Source organism: Dama dama, chromosome 30 (genome assembly GCF_033118175.1).
Source record: "Dama dama isolate Ldn47 chromosome 30, ASM3311817v1, whole genome shotgun sequence".
Taxonomy (NCBI): Eukaryota; Metazoa; Chordata; class Mammalia; order Artiodactyla; family Cervidae; genus Dama; species Dama dama.
Window position 1 is genome coordinate 9724427 of NC_083710.1, and position 22091 is coordinate 9746517.

The following is a 22091-nucleotide window of genomic DNA, read 5'->3' on the forward strand; positions in this document are numbered from 1 at the left end:
TCTATCTTCTTTTAAAGCAATTCATGATGCAGATAGGTTCCCCTGCATATAGAATTACTGACTGTACTGTGTTATTATTAAAGTGCAATTGAGTAGTTTAACATTAGTGAATTAATATCAGAGAAAAACTGGTTATATCTGAAGGAAATGATAGCAAATCACTCAAACGCTGATTTAATGGTTTTAATAAAAGTATCCAGAGTGTTCAAATTAACTGATGTAATAAATATACTGAAATGAATGTACATATTTATATTCAAAACACAATTCCAAAAGCAACTTAAGAGAAACATGAAACCTCTATTCATAAAAACCTATTACTCAAAACATAAAAGGGCCTCCCTGATGTCTCAGAAGGTAAAGAATCTATCTGCAATATAGGAGACACAGGAAATGTGTGTTTGATCCCCAGGTTGGGAATATCCACTGGAGGAAGAAAATGGCAACTCACTCTAGTATCCTTGCCTGAAAAACTCCCATGGACAGAGGAACCAGGCAGGCTACAGTCCATGGGGTCGCAAAGAGTCAGACATGACTGAGCAACTAATGCATTCATAACCTAAAAATAAGTAAATTGCCCTATGACTTTTTTTAAAGACTTCTCTTTTTATTCTTTTCCACACTCAAAATTTTGTAAATGATGGTTAATAAAATATTGTCATGTGGACACAGAAATAATTAGGTTGTTAATGGGTTTTGAATACTCTTGTGCTAATGAATCTATTTGAAGACGCATTATATATTGTTCGTACATTTTGCAATTTCAAGGACAAGTCTCTAGTAACCTGATATAATTTCCAAGCACAATTACAATACATTGGAGAAGTTAATGATATTCTTGTGGATATAGGCTAAGTGTAATTTTAAAAAAATAAGCTTTTGTCATTCAAATACTGAAGATAAATATAGGTGAACACAAACTCACCTATGTTTTCATACAAATATGTGTGGGTATAAAACAGAAAATAAATTTAGTAATCAAAAGATAGATAGTCACAGTTATATCCCATAAAAAAATCTAGTAGGAAGTGTATTTCCTAACCTCTGGAGTTTTATGTAGCCTAGATTTTAAAATCTCAATATTTTATAGAAGAAAAGAGAGAGCAAAAACATACTACCGGTGTTCTCAGTAAAATGTAAGGAAGAAATCTAGAAAACTTTGACCTTTAGAGTGTTGTTTCTTTAACCTTTATTATTTTAAATATATGTTCTTGTATGAATTCAAGGAGATCTCACATCATGCCCTGAAGAACTACACTAGCTCTTCTTTTTAGTAACTATTCAATGTAGTACTTTCATGCCTTTTCTTAGTATCATCTATTATCACTTTTGGCTAAGCCTTCATTTCCACTATTATTTTTACCACATCTCTATTACTTTAGGTGGACTTATATAAACTGACAATTTAAAAAATCAGTACATGTATTTCAGCAACAATATCAAGCAGGATACAATCCACGGGGTTGCAAAGAGTGGGATACAACTAAGCATGTATGCATGCATGCATGCACACATCAGTATTTCACAAATAAATGAATACTACCTGCTGGGATCAAAATCTAATTATTTTACTGCAAATGTAGCTCTGGGCCCAGTGATACGAAGGAGCACTTCTAAGCCCTATGGAATCTTTACTGCTGCACTCACTCACAAGATAAGCTTTCATTTTGCTAATTTGTCTCCAGTATTTCATAGAAGCAACCTGATTTACTATTTTCCTTAACATGTCAGCTTATCTACTTGCTCTAATTTTTGTATATATCATATAGTCCAATATTAATGAGACACTCAAAAGCTAACGCAAATGTATCCACTTTTTCCTCAATAGTGCAGTATATTTTGAATGCCTTCATTAACATATTTCAAATACAGAAACCATATTTCAAACAGATTGTACTTTTTGCATCATCCATTTCTCTTTTCACCCAATTCTATTGCACTATGTACTTTGCATGGTGCTTTAGCCAGTCAATACTATTAAGTAATCCAACCATATTGTTTAGACTTGGTGGAAGTTTTTAATATTGCAGAATTTGATGACTCTCTCTTACTCCCTTCCCAGATGTTAAGGTCTTTATTCTCCAAATATTGTCATTCCAATGACTCCCTTATTTCCATTATCGTTTAGACTGGTTAGAACTTTGTTATTTCTCATGTGGCCACTGCTATTCTGAAATAATGAAAAGACCCATAAAATTAGAATCAGATCCCCAGGCTAAAATTCTGACTCAGTCACATAAAAGTTTGATGATCTTAGATTGGTCATTTCCTCTATTTGAAATGGAAATGGCAGTGCCTATCTTGAAAGTGAAATTTGCTCAGTCGTGTCCAACTCCTTGCAACCCCATGGACTATAGAGTCCACTGGAATTCTCCAGGCCAGAATAAAGGAGTGGGTAGCCTTTCCCTTCTCCAGGATATCTTCCCAACCCAGGGATTGAACCCAGGTCTCCCACATTCCAGGCAGATTCTTTACCAACTGAGCTATCAGGGAAGCCCTTAAAAAACTACCTATAAAACTACTTTGCCTACCTTATAAAGCTATTAAAAACTGTATAGAGTAAATGAGATAATTCAATTAAGTTACTGGAAGTAATTAAATGTTTGTTGGATTTGTTAACTATAGAACTGGCTTCTCTAAAGATTAATTCAATATCATGCTATTTACCCCATCAAGATCCTTTTAATGTTTATCCAATGACTTCAAGTTCCCTAAAATCTTAGTCTTAATCTGCAGTTTTATCACAATAACCCATTTTTTTAAAAACTAAACATTGGGGTAGCCCCTACATTGGAGAACAAATGTATCACCTTTGTGCACAGAGTATGCAGATCCCTGGGAGAGACAAGTTCATGCTAAGAAATGCTTCTGCACCTGAAGCCTCTCTCTTGAGTGAGCAAAGAAGAAACTGCAGGAGCTGTCCAGGATTGTCGTACAATGAGCTAGCAGGAGAGTTATCCAACGTGAGGATTCACATGGTCAGTGTCAGAAGTCTAACATTTTTATAAGCCCTCTGGGGAAGCCATTAAAGAGTTTTAATTGCAGTGAAATCTGAACTTATATCTCAAACAAAATATAAGTTTGAACTTATATCTCAGACAAGACAGCCAGGAAAGCAGGTGACCACCTACCCTGGGAAGGTATGATGGTGAGAAAAAGAGGTAGCCTCTGATGGGTAAAATACATCAAAGGTAAGTGAACTGAAGAAGTAGAACTGGCTCATGGTAACAATAGGACTTAATGACACAGCTAAGATGAGGAAGAGATGGGAAATAAGAGGAGTCCCTGTGTTTCTGACCTGAGTGACTAGACAGATGGTGGTACCAGTAACTGGGATTAGAAGGGAGCTAGTTGGGGGAGCTTGGGAAAGTAGAAATAAAATGTGTTGGGGGTAGAAAAATGAAATAAATAGAATTTATTCCATTTTTGCTCCATTTTAATTGAACAAAAACTTTGATCAAATATCTAGAGAACTGTGACACTTCTTAAATATATGGACTACAGTGTTTTACAAATTATGGGTTGTGAATAAGTGGAATTAAATTTGTGTCTATAATAGATAGCTTGAAGTAGTCTGTCATAGGCTTAAAAGTAAACTAATGCTAGAGCTTGATACAGATAGTGCTTTAAAAACAGAATGTATTTTATTTATTACTCAAAAATAGTAAAAGTATCAAACTTAATGGAAATGAATGAAGAGGTAGAACACCTTATCTGGAACTATCTTGTTACATTCTGTGTTTAGCAGCAATTACACATTGATAAAATAGCCCTCACATATGAAGATGGTTTTTAGAAGTATATGCAAAGTATTTTCCAAATAGTATTAAAATGTTAGCATGGCAAATATTGTGCCTTCTTTCTAATGACTGGGTTAACTGTAGGATCTGTAGTGCTGAAATAAATGTTATTTGGGGTAAAGACAAACAGTCTATATAAGGATGAAAAAGCAATCATCTCCTTATTAGATACCACTGCAGAGGAAATCATTGATGATACTAATAAAATTATGTCAATGAGATGACTATATGTGGTACTGAAGAGCCATTCATATTTCTATACACTTAGACATACATCATCAGATTCAACTCTACTTTCAAAAGTAAGATACCCTATTTTCAATTTAGAAATACTAGTATAACTTCCCTGTGAACTCTCCTTTGCACATTATTATTGAAGATTGTAAATAAGCAAAAAGAACCAGAATGAAGAGAGCACAGACGTGACATCAGGGTGATAAGTGCTACACTGCTGAGGGCATCAACCACGGGCAAGCTACTTCAGTCCCTTATGCTCAGGTTTTTCATCTGTTAGAGATAACAGCCATTTCATCAGCTTGCTATGAGGACGAACTTGCTTAAAGGTGCTTGGTGCAGTCCTTAACATATAGTAGCTGTTCATTTTCTTTTCAGTGACCTGTGACTATTAGCTGTTCTTTTGTTATCTGACTGAATAAGTCCATACAGTTTGTTATACATTTATAATCTTTTAAGGGTTTCATTAAGATTGATATTTAAGGTACAGTTTTCAGCTCTGCTATAAATAAAAATGAAAGAGAAAAATCAACTTTGTTCATAATTGACAGACACAAATAGATGGTCCTTTGAAGTGAATAATCTGTATTTTGAGTTACATTTATTACTCAGAATGATTTCGATGAAAACTCTTGGGCTCAGCAATTAAATTAGGATACACAAAAATTAGAAAATATTAAACATGATACTGTCCCTTTGAAATTTGATGAATGATTAGTCTTGGCCTTTGATCTCCTTTGATTTCCAACCCTTCTTTGGTATAATATTAACTGAATCATCTACAACAAAATTCTGATCAAGTAACTCTACTCAAAGTTTTTAATGGCCTATATAATTAGATTCAAAATTCTTAGTGTGGCATTTAAGGTGTTCATAATCTGACCCTAGTCCATTTATTTGGCCCAACTACTCTCCATTATAACTCTATACACCAAACTCCAATAAAAATATCCCTATTTATCTGCCACTCCTGGATCATGCTATGAAAGAAAGTGAAGATGAAGTCACCCAGTTGTGTCCGACTCTTTGCAACCCCCTTGGACAGTAGTAGCCCACCAGGCTTCTCCGTCCATGGGATTCTCCAGGTAAGAACACTGGAGTGGGTTGCCATTTCCTTCTCCAGGGGATCTTCCCAACCCAGGTATTGAACCCGGGTCTCCTACATTGCAGACAGAAGCTTTACCGTCTGAGCTACCAGGGAAGCCTGGATCATGATATGACTTGTGACATTTCTAGCATGATCTTGGATCTTGCTATTATCCCATCTTCAGATATTCAACTCACCTATATCCTGCAATCCTACTCTACTTACAAGACACTATTAGAGGCTCATCTAATTCATGAAGTAATTCTCTATTAATTTTTCCAGCAGAATTAATTTTATTTTTACTTATTACACATACTACAGTATTTAACAAATGGAACTATAGCTAGATGGACAGAGGAATGACAACTTCAAAAACTAAATACCTTGAAGGTAGAGTCATATACATGGGTACTGAAATAAAATGTATGGAATTAATTCATTCATATATTAATGCTAATGAAAGTCATTCCTGAACAGGAGTCACAACTCAAAGAGTGAAAAAAAAAATTATCAGGTATATTTACTTAAGATTCAATCTGTTGTCTATTGTTTTCCAACCGTGTGGAGGAACACATGTCATGAAGGCATTCTGCATGTATTAAAATTTTCTGAAGTTTTCTTGCCATCCTTCTTTTAAATATCTTTAAAAATGTCAGCTTTTAGAGGTAAAAGCTCAGATGGCTATAAAAGGATATTATGTAATAAACAGAGTAATTAAAATTAGGAAGGAAATGACTCAGGGCAAAAACAAAACAGAGTTTCATCCCTCAGTATGAATTTTCAAAACCTCAAAAAAAAAAAAAAAAAAAATCCAGGGCAGACGAATCAATCTCCATGAAATATGTATTTTGTTTCAAAAATATATCCTGTATCAGAGGTAGCAGGGCATTTGTTATCTGTCTACAAATCCTAAAAGTACTACTCAAAATCTTCTTATGACATGATTAAACATTTAAGTGTCCTTCCCAAAGTAAGTGTTTACCACATTAAAATGATTATAGAATATTTTCATCTCCATTTGATCTTAAGTAAGACTCCCCCCATTGCAGATTTCTATTATGACTTAATAGGAAACTCGGTTAAATAGTTTCTCTTGTTGATAGATATATAATTTTTATTATCATGTTACTACTGGGATCACCATCAATACTATTAGTTATCAAGAGTTTAAGGAATGAAAAGCTCCAATATGCAAATTGAGTACAAGTCTACAATTTCTTGTCCATTTTGAAATAAAAAAAAACATTTCAGGTCTGGATGTTATTTTGCTACTCATTTGGTGGAAGAAACTGACTTGAATTGACATAGGCTATCTATATTATTCATTTATTCCATTTAGTGTGAATATTTAAGACTTTTCACTGCAAAACTGATAATGTGTTTAATTGCAAGTACTGGCACAGATCCCAGGGGGCTAAAACATAATATATGGTATATGCAATATATCATCTTTCTAAATAGAATGTGAAACAATATAATTCTAAAAAAATCTAGACTTTAGGCTTACGCATCACATCTATTTTGAAAACTCCATGCAAGCTATAAAATTGAAAAGTACACGAGGAGCTAATTTAAATATGTTAATGTATTCAGGTTGGTATAGTATGTTATTTTGTCAACAATTATAAATATGAAATAATAGCAGTATTTGTTTTTGACAGATGTTCATTTTGCAATAGATTATCTTGGTAATTGTCTGAACTTCTCTAGCTTTTCACAAATCTGAGTGTCATTTATATTATACAAGTGTTTCTGTGAAATAATGAGCTTAATGAAATCTGCTTTCCACTTTATAGAGATCGGAACCAACAATTACTTTACTTTTGCCTCTACATCCCTGTTTATCTTTTCAAATCTTCTGTTTTCTTTCCCTTACAGGAAAAGTTTATCTTCACTTTAAAGCTAGCCTCCCCTTTTATGCTCAAATAATATCTATTTAATTCAATTCTTCAATAATTCCTTCTAGGTGGATTGTTTACTTCAGTATATTGATACTCAGTTACCTTGAATAATTAAAGCAATTTCCATCTATAATACCACCTTCTTTAGCTTTCCTCCCCTTTCTTTCTCTTATTCCATTACTATCTTGGAATAAGAAAAATGTCTGTCTCCAGTTCCTGACGATGCTTCAGTTATATAACCTTTAAAAATCTGTTTCCCTTTTTCATTATCCCATCATAACTTCTCTCATGGAAACCAAGATAGACCTGTAGTAATCAGATTGAACTGGTGTCCTTGAGCCTCATTTTTTTGTTTGTTTGTTTGTTTTTAATTTCTCTAGAGTCAACACGCCTCTTGTCTATCTTTGACCACAGTGACACTATCACTGCCTATTTCCCCTTCTTTACTGACTGCTCTTTCCTGTTTCTATTTGCATATTTTCTTCCTTCTATAGGTTTTCCTCTAGACACACCTGAACTATTCACTACCCCTTAAATATCACGTCTGTATCCTATGGTTGGTTTATGGATTTGTTCTATTTCTTCTATCTCAGAGTAAAAACTTTGTTCATTCCTTAAGCCCTAGCTCAAATTTCATCTTATGTATGAAGTCTTCCTGGAATAATGATCAATATTCTATCCCTCCTTTTGAAACTCTCACACTTTTATTTATATCTAATCAATGGTGTGTTACTTTCTACATTTTATATTTTCTGACTATAAGTTCTGTGAGAATGGGGTTCATGAGTCTGAAGAGGGTTCATTTGAGAATCACACTCTCATTCAAATGTAAGGTCCATGCGATCAGGAATATTTATTCTGTTTATTACTCCATCCTCAGCACTTGAAGAAGTGCTTGACACATACCAAAAACCTAACAAATATTTGTTGAATAAATATTCAGCAGAGCATCTAAGACAGTGCCATATACTATATATACTAAGTCACTGCAGTCACGTCCAACTCTGCAACCCTATGGACTGTAATCTGCCAGGCACTTCTGTCCATGGGACTCTCCAAGCAAGAATACTGGAGTGGGTTGCCATGCCCTTCTCCAGGGGATCTTCCCATATACTATATACATACACATAATAAAGAAGAAATGTATAATAAATATACACAATAAATACTACACAAAAAATTACTGAGTTACAGTAAAAATTCAAAACATGATTTCAGGTAAATGTTCCTTTTTTTTAAGTGGTGAGTTCTGGAATCATACATTTATGCCAGTGATGTGAGATCATGTATTCAGAACTGTCCTCAGATTTTGTTTTGAATAAAAACAGACTTGTCTAGATTGGCTTAATGAATTGATTTAATTTGGCTCTAGATTATGATGGTTGGAAATGAAATCTAAAAACTCTTGGCTTCAGTCAAATAATTCATGTAGCTGTCCTCCAGATTTTGCATTGTCATACAACATAGCTCGTATGCCTTGTCTCTGCTGATTGGACGACTGTTGAACTTTACTCCTTACTGTTGTTCTCAGCCAGATTCTATCACGGCTGCTATTGCCTTTCCTCTCAGCAATCCCGTCGCAGGTTCACCTTAAGTGTGATACCATGTCAGAGGTCTCTCTGATACCATGTCAGAGGTCGCAGACCTCTCCTCTCATCCAGTTCAGTTCAGGCGCTCAGTCGTGTTCGACCCTTTGCGACCCCAGGGACTGCAGCACGCCGGGCCTCTTTGTCCATCACCAACTCCCGGAGTTTACTCAAACTCACGTCCGTGGAGTCAGTGATGCCATCCAGCCATCTCATCCTCTGCCGTCCCCTTCTCCTCCCGCCCCTAATTTTCCCCAGCATCAGGGTCTTTTCCTCTCATTACCAAATGGTAATTTTAAGTTGTCTCTCTGTTAATCTTCTAAATGGTTTTGACTTTCCAAATGCTTTCCCCATGATACTCTCACCCTGTTTCTACCACTTCGCTAAAACTCAGTTACCCAATTCACAATCCTGATTCATTAGCACACCAAGCTGTATACTACCTCACTGCTTTCTGAAACTTTTCTCAAAAGATCTATCAAACTGAAGTTTTCTCCTTGTTTGTTTTTCTCTCTAGCATTCTTGAATGGTAGATTTCTTTATTAAATTGATTCCTGTGTACAAATAAACATTGATCTTTTAGAGAAAAAGCTAACATCTCAAATATTTATGTGTTAATTTACTATATGTGATATATACTACATAAGACTTACTTAAATGCATTAAAATGCATTAAATAATTCAAGTGATATTCCATTTACTTGGGCATCAAATGATTTTTTCCTTTAGAAATCCTTATATCAAAATCAATTTCAAGTGAACACTAAGCAATTCATTATAATCATAAAAGTAATGACATATCCTAAAACTTTTGAATCTTTCACTTTATTCCATTCCTTTCTTTACCACTCTAGGCCTCATACTGTCTTGCCTTGTGTTACTTGCCCAGCTTTCTAATTGTATTCCTATTTCCCAAGACACTGCCATAATTATCATCCCTTTAAGAAGAAGTTTGAACCGTTACCTCCCAGGGCTACGTTTCAGTGGTCCCATCATTGGGCTTCTTACTCACCTCCCCAGGCTCTATTCCACATTCCTATTCTCACACATCTCTACTCACATGCCTCTAAGCAGCTTGCCAAACTTTGCTTCCTTTCCTGTGTTTCTGAGAGTGCCCGTCATCTTCCCACCCACCCCAACTTCACTATGCCAAATGAGCTAAACATATGCTGAAGAATCAGCTCTGACGTCTTCTTCTCCAGGAATGTTCTTTGATCCTCCAAATCTGGGCAGGGTTTCCATTCTCTTGACTTCATTAATACTCAGGACAAACCTCTCAGTGCACCAATCTCATGACTTGTATGTCAAATTCCCTTAATACAGTGTGAACTTCTTGAGGACCCAGCCTGTGTTTTCATATATTTTTGTATCCCTGAAACAATCATTTATTAAAATATCAAATGAGTGAATGGAAATCTCTTCTGGCACCACCATTCCTTAGCATGCTAAGAAGGTATCAAGGACCCATAGTTAGGAGACGTATAGGTGATGTATCCAGATTGAAAAGAATATTTATTTCAGAATGCCTCGTGACAAATAATCCAGAAGCATCAGTGTATAGCTTAAGGAATGATATATTTAATTGACCTTTTGGAACTTAAATTCAATATCTTTATTCAATATATATACGATATATGGATACGTGAAGTATTTATTCAATATGTATGAAAGAATCAAGCTCTGGAGCATAGCGGTTGACTTCTTCAGATTAATAAGGAAAAGAAGTATGATGATGAATCTGAAGTGCCTCTTCAGAGATTTTTGAGGTGTCTCTTAATGTGACACAGGAATGACACAGAAGGAAGGTAAGGGCTCTAGACAGAAAATTATAAACCTGGAACGAGTACTACCTCTTCTGCTAGCTTGAAGACCCCATGGAAGTCAATCTGTTTTCTTATCTACACAATAGAGGAGTTATACTTGAAGGATTCTTACCATAAAGTTTTGCAATATGGCTTTCAAAAGAATAGAGAACATGCAATGTTATAACATGTTATTAAAGTGATATAACAGGAAATTACTGGGAGGTTTTAGACCAAATGACATGATTTTCTTGCAGTTCTTAATTAACAAAGGAGCTGATAACCATTTTATATTTTTAGCATTTATGGGCTCACTCCTGCTTTCATAAAAATGCATATGACTAGTATAGAATTTTATTTATAAAAATTTAAAAATACATTATAATTATTTATATATATTATTTAAAAAATTAAAATCCTCTAGTTGATTGGGAATATTTCAGAGTGTGTAATTCTAAGGCAGGGGAGGGTTCTGTTGTCCCAAGTGTACAGCAAGACTATCTTCAAAAGTTTGGGAAATACTCTCCCAACATTTCCTAATTGGGATGTTTCAGCAAAAGTCATTGCTGTGCTTATTAAAAGCAAGAGAATCTCAAAATCACATTGAGTCTATAGTAAATCATGCAACACTTGTTAGAGAGGCTTTACGATGAGCAACAAATGTGAGGGTGATAAAATCTCTCTATTTTCATGATACCAGATGCTGAATTCTAGAAGCAGATGTTTGCACATGAGAAAAAGAGATGTCATTGAAACTTTTAAAGTTAGGTGAACTATGGGACAGTTGCAAAGCCTAGTAAGCAAAAATAAAGTGAAGCTGCTCACAGTTTGAGAAACATTTTATCTAGTAAAATGTAAAGCCAGATGAATTTGGAAGGTCCTAAAAGATAGCACAGGGAGGTGGCAAAAATGATATTACAGTGCTCTTGGATAGATGCAGCCTAATAAAAACTCACAGGGCTTGAAAATAATATGAATTCTTGGCAAATAATACGATTTCTTAAACTCTATGTATGCGAATCATAAAGCAGAAGTTCCTCTAAAATTTCATAAATGATTTCTCTCTGGCATTAAATATTTAACAGTTCCTTCCCGCCCCCTATATATGGCTGTAATTTTCCATTCCCTTCTTAAGACAAATTTCCTATTAATAAGTTTATAGCAACATTTCTTTTAAAAATTATTTTCAGAGACTGCCAGATGGCTGCTGAGAAGATGGACACAGTCACCATCTTCATGTTCTTACTTCTGTAGATTTGCTGTTGCCTGTTCTGGGTAGGCCTAGGAAAAGACACTGCTTGATTCGAAGGTAACCACAATGCAGACGAGAAAACAGAACAAAAGCTTGAGAATATAGAAGTACTATGCTAGCACTTTTCTATTCAGGGTCAGTTCTAGGGGAAACTGTAACATGCGTCACATTTGTGTTCAGCCTCCCAACCCTCTGTCTCAATAAGCTCCTCCTGGATCCTGAATGCACAGCTCCCCCTTCACTCCGGTGAACAAGGATCGCGACCTCTACTCTCCTATTTCCCTAGTACTGCTTCTTAAACAGCTCCGTCATGGTAAAGACGACGTTGTGGAAACTGTTTCCTTTCCAGACATAATCAGAAATATGGTGACACTGCAATCATTATGCAGTGAGTTAGGGAGGGAGAGTAAAAGGAGTGGACCTCAGAGTCTCACCAAACTCTGAAATCATATAACAAATACTGCAGTCATTGAAACTAGTATAAACCTGCCTCGAAATATGGGGTCCACAAGCAACATTCAAACACTCACTTAAACAAAAAAAGGAATAGCTACAAAAAAAAAATCCCTTAACTTTAGTTTTGTAGTTTTCTAGAATGTCCTCCGGAAAGAGGAAGAAATCTTTTCCCAAAGAGGAAACAGCTACTGACCCTGATGAGTCAGAAAACAAGAGGGTCCCCAAGAGAAAGCGGAAATTATCCAAGGAGAAGCCACTCAGCAGTGGACCTGAAGAGGCTGCTGCCAGCAAGAGCAGTGGCTCCAAGAAAAAGAAAAAGCTCCGAAAGCTATCCCAGGAAAGTTAGAATGGACATCTTCCTAGTGGGACATACTTACAGAGGTATTCCCCATCCCATCCCCTAGAGCCCAATAAAAATAAAAACAAACAACAAAAAAAGAATGCAATTTAGTTTTAAAACTGAATTCACTGGAGCAAACCTACTTTGTTTGGTATTTCATTTATTCTCAACTTTCTACTGGTTATATTTTTATTAGATTATAATCAGGGATTCCGTTGTGAAATGTTTTGAATTCAGAACATAATTTAGGAAGTCAGATTTTTCTGGCAGTAGAGAGAACAGGGGAGACACAGACTTGAATAAAGGAAATTATAAGGCAATTAAATAAAATAAGAAATGAAAAAGAATGTGAAAGGAGCAACTCCTGAGGCTCAGAAATGTCCTGGAGTCCAGTCCAGGGAGGGGACCAACAATCTGGCCCCCACAGGGTATTACACTCCAGGTGGGTGGTGTTCCATTGCGGTCTCTAGCACAAGCCAGGCCATCTGTACTCGAGATGAACAATGCTACTCCACTAGGGTCAGACTTCAATTCAAGGACTTGGTTTCAGTGAACTATAAAGATATCAGAAGACCGATTATCCTTGAAAAATTGAGAACAGTCACTGAGCTATCAATAAGAAGCTCAAAGAAATTGCTGGTCAGCATTTATAAAAACTGCACATTTATTATTTGGGAATCAATAGCGACTACTGAATTTTAGGGAAAGCTTATTACATCTTTTAAAAGAAAAAAAAGCAATTATTGCTAACAATCAAAATACTTTACAGGGCTTCTGATGGATAGAAATTCAAGGGTACCATACTTCCTTGAAGTCAAAGTATAAATGGTATTTTGAGGTATAAGTAGTAAGTTACCTTCAAAATTTTTTGAAAGAGTTTTTCTTCTTTGTAAAATTGTGACTCTTGTTTACAGAAGTAACATTATGTATTTTTACTAGTTCTTGATATAAATTAGCTTTTCTCATTCCAAAATATAAAATCAGCAAGAATAAAATCAAATGTATTTTAATCAATTTTCTGTGTCATTTTCCAATAAACAATGACTTATTAAATAATGTGTGTGTGTGAATGTGCTACTATTGGCACCATATGAATTCTAAAACATTCAGATTGTTTTATTATCTCCCTCCTTCTATCTACCAACTAACCTACCCATCTACATTTAATATTTGATGGAGAATATATGGGGAAAAATTTAATTGACAGAGAGGCAGACAGAAAACTGAACTCAAATAGTAAGAAATTAAGTACATTCTTTGAGAGGTGTTTTGTTTTGTTTTAAATCACACTAAGAGAAACTAAAATAACTTCTTTCTATTAGAGGGTTTATTAACATAAAATCCTTAAAGCTATCTTCAGCTATAGTGCAGTACATCACACCATCAATTAGCTACTGAATCCTTTCAAATTTTTTTTTCGAAAATAATGGGCAACACATACTGGTGCTGTATATCTGGGATGCTTAAACTGATGGTAGCAAAAATACACAAATAACAGCAATAAAACAAATGGAAAAAAATCTAATGGTACAAAAGAGAAAATAAAACAGCAACAGTTGAGTTAAAGAAATAAAATTTCGAATGTACTAAGCTATTTGCAAAGGAAAATCACTATTAGCATAGAAAATGTCCATTGAAAATATGAAGATTATTTTTTAAATTGATTTTAATTTCTAATTTAAAAAGTATTTTAATTTAGAAAAAGAACATTATAGAGATAATTTAAACAGGGAAAGAAGTCAACTAAACGAATATAAAAATAAGAAATATAACATGCTACAACTTTTTTACTAAAAACTATTAAGGCACTCCTATAAGAAAAAAGTGATAAATAGGTTTCTTTCTGTTTTGTTTTAAAGGAAATTTATTTCTGTTTTTTAGGAGATTTTTTAAGATATTAAAAATTAGAGTTTAACATATGAAACTTGGACATGAGATAATTATTTGAATACTGCTGTCATCTTCTTTCATCTGTAAAGGAAATTACTCTTTATAGGTGAGCATTAAATTAACTTAGCATTGGTATTTGCGATGCTTTTCAAATAAATTAACAGAGTACAATGACCAAGACAATGGCTGATTGCTTCTTCAAACATTTATTTATTTATTTATTTTCTGAGTAAACCATTCATTATATGAATAGTATAAAGCATTGGTTAAGAGGACAAACCCTGAAGGCATGCTATTTTATTTCTAATGCTGACTTCACTACTTAGAGCATGGAACATTGACAAAGTTTCTTAACATCTATAAACGTGAGAGGAACTATATTCATCTATTTATAAATGCAATGAATACTAAAAAGAATATTATGTTTTAGCCACTAATAATTCAACACATATAAATCATTTTGATATTTTCCCCCGAGGTTCATATACATGAACTCAATAACCTTCAATGTTTACTTGATATCTAGTCATAGCAATGAATCAGAATGTATACTTGAGCAAATTCTCCTATTTGGAGATAAAGTTTTATAGAAAAGATATAAATTTTGGTCATATATAGATCTAAGATAAAATTCCAACCTGTTCTGCAAGTTAACAAGTTCCCCATAAGCTCAGTTTTTTTTTTTTTTTTTATATGTAAGATATAAATGCTAGCTATTTTAGAGTTTTCGGGTTAAATAAACTAATGTTGAAATGAATTTAGCATAGTTTATGGTAAATAGTAAAAACAATAAATACTAGCCTCCTCTTCATCTAGATAGGCAGGTAGATAGATGTATACATAAAAAGATACATAGATAGGAAAAAGACAAAGAAATAAGGGAAGGGAGCCAGGGAGACAAAAAGATGATCTAGGTGATGGACAGAAAAAGACAGATTGGAGGTAGATAGAGAGCTAGGTAGGGAGATAGACAAGAGATAAAGGTAAATGAGAGAGGAGATAGGAGAGAGAGAGACACAGAGAGAGTCTCCTATCTCTATTACAGTTACATACAGTTTCTTGAAGGCAGGCTCCAAATCAAATTTATTTCTGATGTCCCCAAAGTATCTAACTTTCCTTACTATTGAAAACATTTAAGAGATATTACTAAATAAATGAACTAATGAGTCAAATCCATCAATCAATCAATGAAATACTCTTTTAGTTAATCCTTCAAAAATCATGCTTTAAAGTACAAGTCAGTCTCCTACGTAATTCAGAGATTATCTTCTAAGTGTGGCTTTCAGATTCATAACTTTCTCATGTTTGTTAATAAGAATACATGGAAACTACTTTTTTACAGGAGACATCTCTATTGGCATTCTCACTCATAGACTAGAAGTTATTTTATGTGTAATACTAATTAAAATACACATCAACTATATGTTCTTTTAAGAACAATAGCCACCCTTCTAAGATATTACTTTTTGATACCAAAATTGGAAAAAATAACAGGTTTTCAGTATAAACTACATTTTCAGATATAAATGTCCTTTACCTATAGTTGTTTTTTTTTTTTTTTCTTATCAATTACATTGCTCATTCAATGTATGGAAAGGAATTAAGAAGTGAATAGTGAGCAGCAGGCTGGTTTTAATTAACAAATTTTCTCATGAAGATATAACAGTAAATGTAAACTCTTTACTTACTCTATGCAGCTTTACAAATAGTAGCCAATGAATTACCTGCAAACCACTTTATCACACATGTAGATGAGTCTGTTAGGCTATGTATTCACATATCAAAATCCAAAAATTCATTACCTAAAATGTGCCTAAAATATTTATATGACATTGTATAGTCAAACCCATAAAGACCATATAAGTCACATAAAGTAAACACTCAAATTTGCAAGAACTGCAAATATTAGGTAAGTATTCAAATAACTTTTGTTTAAAGTAATTTTTAAAACAATATAGACTTGTTATGCAAAAACTTGCTACAATATATCTGGCACTTATTACTTAGAAAAGAAGGCTTTGGAGAGGGTCATTCTTAAAATAAGGCCAGCATAATTATATTGAGTGCAGAAACTTAAATATACATATTAATTAATTTCTGTATCAAATGCATATATGTGTGTGTATGTGCATATTTGAATCGAAACTTCAACATGATTAGAGAAATTGAAAAGCATTCTATCTGCTGATGTATATGTGATAGGAGAGATTGCACTAGAGGCAAAAATTTACTTTCTATGAATCATCTATCATCAAATGACGTAGAAGAATAAATAAGTTCAAATAGTTTAAATATAGCTTCTCAAAACTTAAATATCAAAATACTTGTATATTATCAATATTTTGAAAACTAATATTAACTAATATTTTATGCATTTGTAACTCTGAAATTCAATTTAGGCAACAGTTCTTACTTTTTATAACTGGATATAAAAAAGCTTTTTCACAACATCTAAGTCTTACACAAAAGAGTAGCTTGATTCTCTTTGGGTGAATCATTAATAAACATTCTACTGTGTTTGAAACAATAAAAATATCATGATTAATAAAAAGACATATTGAGCTAATAAATTGAAGTTAGACTTTCAGAAAAGACATGAATTCATGAAAAAGCATTTCTTTTTTACCTCTATCAGACTAAACAAGTTCATGTTTATTTGATATCCAGGAAGACTTAGATGTAAATCAAAAGAAGGAGCCAGAACTTTGGCTTAGCTGTTATTTGACTCTTGAAAACCGACTTTGAAGCTAAATCCCACACTAAAAATAATACCAACCCTGCTAAGAGCTATACAATTTCAATCCAGTTTTCATTTCACCTAAAAATGTTAAATTTATTCATTTAATCTTTATATTAATATATTAAAATGTGCATATCTAGTTAGCATATACCATATTTTCCTTTACTAAAATGCAAAACAGCAAAGGTTAGTAAATGTTCATAAAAATAAGTATAATCTAGTGACTTTGGCAAAGTTCTCATTTTAGGAAGATTTCAGGCTAGAATCCATGAACTTCATTTTTCTCTGGTTACTGAAGTATTGAAAAATTGCTTTTTGTCTGAGGCAACCTCGGAATTTGCTGTTTGTTTTGCTATATGATAAAAGCTCCATTCCAAGGTGATAAACTACAACTAGTATTCTGAGGTTTAACATGCTTAAGCTTCATACTCTGTAAGCATTGGAAGGCTTCACTCACCTTGTTCAAGTGGTTGGCTTTTAGTTGACGTCGTTTTCATCTTGAGCGCCTCCCTAACAGACATGTCACAGCAGGAGCCTTTGTTAGTGTCTTGGTCACTGTCAGCCTGATCACTGTCCCCGTGCCCACTGTCTCTCAGGCTGGCTCTTTCTGGGTCCTTAAACGTGGAGCTACTGAAATACATATAAAGAAAAAGAAGAGAAAGTATTGTCTCTACGAGTTTGAACCTCAAGTGTAGACTCTTGCAAAGCAATTTTGACACGAATGCAAATGGGGAAGCCGAGAAAGTTATTTAATAGGCCTTACCTTTGAACAAACTGCTGCCTGCTGCCCATGTAATTGGGCTCTGCGGGAAAATTGTCTGTCTGTGAAAAAGAAGGAAAAAAATACGTATAGTTGTACACTGGACAAATCTCCTGCAGAGCAACAAGATTTCCTAGTGGAAAAATGATTAATAATTCAAAAATTCCCTTAATCTTCAGATTTGTACATTTTAATTAAATTGGAAATTGCTGACATGTAATTATGTACTCAGAACAATTAAATGATTCCAGTCCACAAATTACCTGTTAAAGTAAACAATGAGCCCGTCATAACTGGCATCCTCTGTTAGTACCAGGATGGATAACACTCTCCGTGTTGTTTCATTACTTAGATATTAAGATTGAACATTTGTGGGAGGAAATGACCTAATTTCTCCATATTAAAAGCATGAATTATTTAATAATACTCATTTTGAAACAAATTGGCATCATCTGCTGGGATTCTTTGCCCTCCTTGATGTAACATCATTTAAAGTCATCCCCGCCTCAGTTAAGAGATATAGGGCCTTTCCTTCAAATTGTACCAGTGACAAACACCAGCATAGCACCTATGACTGGACTCATCTCTGTAATTCATTCTTAGCTGCATCCTTACACTGGAAATTGTACTCAATACAAGAGAAAGGGGTGTTAGCTCTTGATTATTAAAACAAAGTGAAATCAAAATGAGAGTTAAAATGTTACTTAAAACATGGAGAATTAAAGACACTGAGAAATGAGGCTTGTTTTTGTGGTTGTTTTTACTGCTTCCAAACTGACATGGAGGTCTGCCAAATAGAACTGAATTCTCCTTGTACCATGGAACAGAGTCTTTTGGGAGAAAGAGAGTAGATCTTTCATAGATCTCCCTATACTGTACATTCATACACATTACTTCTTCTTGCAGCTGACTCAGCGACAAAGGTTCTCCTGTTTTCTGCCTCACTTCATATCACACCATTGTGCTCTGAAGCAGCTATGGGTTACTACAAGATCATCAAGTGTGCAAGTATCCGTGACACAGAAGCACATAATTCATGAAGCAGAGGACCCAAGGTAAGGCTTAATGCAGAGCACTATGTGTTTTCCTTATAAATAAGGCTAATTTAAACTACTAAGACTCTTTTCTTGTCCCATGTTAATAATTTATTTGGCTTTTTAAACTATTACTGGAAAAAAAATGTTGAGAGTAATAGCTTAAAGTACTCTCTAAGGTTCACTGTCTGTTAAAAGTCGGGGGACAGGAAAAACTTGCACAAATTTCTTAAACTGTTTCTTGCTCTGTGGTTCTAATGACCTTTGTCAAGATAAATGCAAAGATGACGGTAAAGAAGGTAGATTAATTTCTCACTCCTAATCTATTTTAACTAGTAGTTGGCAGCAGACTTATTTTATTAATATGTTTTACAAATTTCCAGATTCTGTGAAGCACCTTAATTGCTTCCATAACTAGCTATCCATCTTTAAAAAATAAATATCTTCCATTAAAGTAGTAATGGAAACCAACACCAAGAGCAAAAATGTTTGCAAAAGAATTTTGCCAATTTTAAAAACTAAAACTACTTAGAAACTCCACATATAAACTTAAAATCATCTAGTTCATTTTTTTTGAATTGGCTGAAAACATGAATCAACCCATTATTGCTGTCAGCTGAAAGTTAAGCCTGAGTATTTATATCACTTCAGAAAAACAGAATCCAGTATTAGGGAGAGTATGTGCCCAGTCTTGTCTGACTCTGTGCGACCCTATGGACCATGGCCAGTCAGGCTCTTCTGTCCATGGGGATTCTCCAGGCAATAGTGGAGTGTGTTGCCATTTCCTTCTTCAGGGGATCTTCCTGATCCAGTGATCAAACCCACATCTCCTGGGCTTCCTGTGTCTGCTACATGACAGGCAGATTCTTTACCACTAAGCCACCGGGGAAGCCCATTAAGGAAAGAGTAAAATGTAAAGTGAAAAGTGGAAACTCCTGATATTTTCTATATCAGGGCTATTACAGCTAATCTTGTAATGTTAATAGCTTTGGTTATGTGGAACTTCATACAATAAGGATCCCTATTCAGTTAGACACAGGAAGATAGACTAGGAAAACTTTTCTTCCCCTGATCTAATAGAGACATAAATAAAAACGCTTGCATAATATCAAAGTTCTAAGCAATCCTAATAAGAGACTTAAACTAAGAAATAAAATACATTTTCCAATTAAGTGAAGGGTTATTTTAAATTATTTGCTAGTGTGTGTGCAGACATGTCTTTGTATGTTTGCATGTATGTCTCAGAGTGTTTGTGACCACCGGGCAATGGTAATGCTACCAAATATTGTTTTAATGAAAATAAAAACAAACAAACATGAGACACTTAGGAAAAAGAGAATTTTGGAAAGGAAAGAAAGAGAAGAAAATAAAGGCAGGGAGAAGGCCAAGAGGAAAATAGAGAGAGGAGGAAGAGTAAAATAGAAAGATACATACAGGAGGAGAAATGAGAGTAGTTTAAAAAAAAGGCTAAAAAAATGTAGGTTTCTTATTATGGAATTTCACAAAGTACAATTTTAGAAGTCTGAAACTTAATAGTAGCGGAGATTCAGAAGTTTACTAATAATGTCTGTCTGCATTTTTCCATTAAAATAGGTAGGCATGTGAGAGAAGGTGTGTGCTTATAATTACCATAATGAAATAGCCATTTAGCCTTTAACAAACTTATGACTAATGCACTATAAAAAACACACTGATTTTAATATAGAAAATAACATTTTCATTATCCAGGCTCCAAGGGTGTCTGAAAACTCATTAAAAATAATCTGAATATAAAATAACAGCATTTACACAGTAAAACAGAAAACAGACAAAAAGCCACATATATCAAGTGCTAAATTTAGAAATAGAAGGGCTTTTAGCTATTTTCCAACATGTATTCTAAAAATCGAGTTCCACATTGTATATTTAAAATTCTTAAATTTTAAGTCTAGAAAGAAAGTAAAATTTGAAGTCAAAGACATAGACTTTTAGGTCTCAGCAGAGTAATTAAATTATGAATATGTTTAACTCTTGAAAACTTTATTCTTTCCATAAAAATGAATCATTAGAATGTTTTCCCTTCAAATGCAACTTGAACACAGCAACTTTTACCATTTATTTTTAAAGCATATAATTTGTTTATTATTAAAAAATGGATCCATGGAATTGATGAGTAGTAACACAAAAGTTCTAAAGTAAACATTTTGAATTAAACTGTAGGATATGATGATCATTTAAAACTATTTCACTCAGAAATAAAAAGACAAATGTTTTGGTACTTTTTTAAAAATGATCATTTGCTCAGAATGATTACTTAAAACAAATCTAAACTAATTTATAAAACTGCTTGATCCTCCTCATTGATTTTTCTGGTTTGTTGTATTGATTTTTGATGAAGATAAAAATTTAGATACTCTTTACCTTCTTTTTTTACAGAAAACATAAGCAAATAAACAAGTAATCAAGTAAACAAAGCAGATAAAATCTGTATGATACAAATGGTTTCTTTGATATTTGCCTTTATGCATTTCTCTTCTAGTACTCAGCAAATTGTAGTAAATTATAAATGATACTTGAAATCATAATTTTTATTAGCATTAGGTGGTAATTAGCTATTCCTAAGATATACTATTTTCTACTATTTGCTCATCTGTTAGAACTCTAAAAATAAACCTATAAAATACCAATTTAAAAAATTAGTATCTCCGAAAAAAAAAAAAAAGAATGCACCTACTAAAAGCTGGACCACGTTGCCTGAAATTGGGAAAACTTTTTATTTGTGGAAGTAGATTAATTTGATATGACCACTTATATGTACATAAAAAAGTTGAGCTGAAAATAGCAAAAGAAGTCAAAATAATTTTTTTAACTATTAGAAGCATACAAATAGAAATTTTAAAAATATGTCCAACATTTGACACAACATCTATTAATGATAAAAATTCTCAGCAAATAGGGATAGAAAGAAACTTCTTCAGTTGTATAAACAGCATCAATCAAAAAAAAGTATAACTAACATCACTATGAGAAACCCAGACTGCATATTAAAAAGCAGAAACATCACTTTGCTGACAAAGGTCCGTCTAGTCATAGCTATGGTTTTTCCAGTAGTCATGTATGGATGTGAGAGCTGGACCACAAAGGTTGAGCACTGAAGAACTGATGCTTTTGAATTGAGGTGCTGGAGGAGACTCCTGAGAGTCCCTTGGACTGCAAGGAAATCAAACCAG

General features: G+C 33.8%; 1 protein-coding gene across 2 annotated transcripts in view; it reads right to left on the reverse strand.

Annotated features, from left to right (window-relative positions):
* Positions 1-22091, reverse strand: part of PCDH17 (protocadherin 17) — a 110109-nt gene that overhangs the window by 54976 nt on the left and 33042 nt on the right. Inside the window, exons 2-3 of one of the 2 annotated variants that reach the window (XM_061133175.1) lie at positions 17852-17910; positions 17546-17715 (exon numbers count right to left, since the gene is read on the reverse strand). In XM_061133175.1, coding sequence (XP_060989158.1) covers positions 17546-17715; positions 17852-17910 — 229 coding nt within the window. Of the gene's footprint in view, positions 1-17545; positions 17719-17851; positions 17911-22091 lie in introns of both variants that reach the window. The other variant, XM_061133174.1, reaches the window with a different exon arrangement.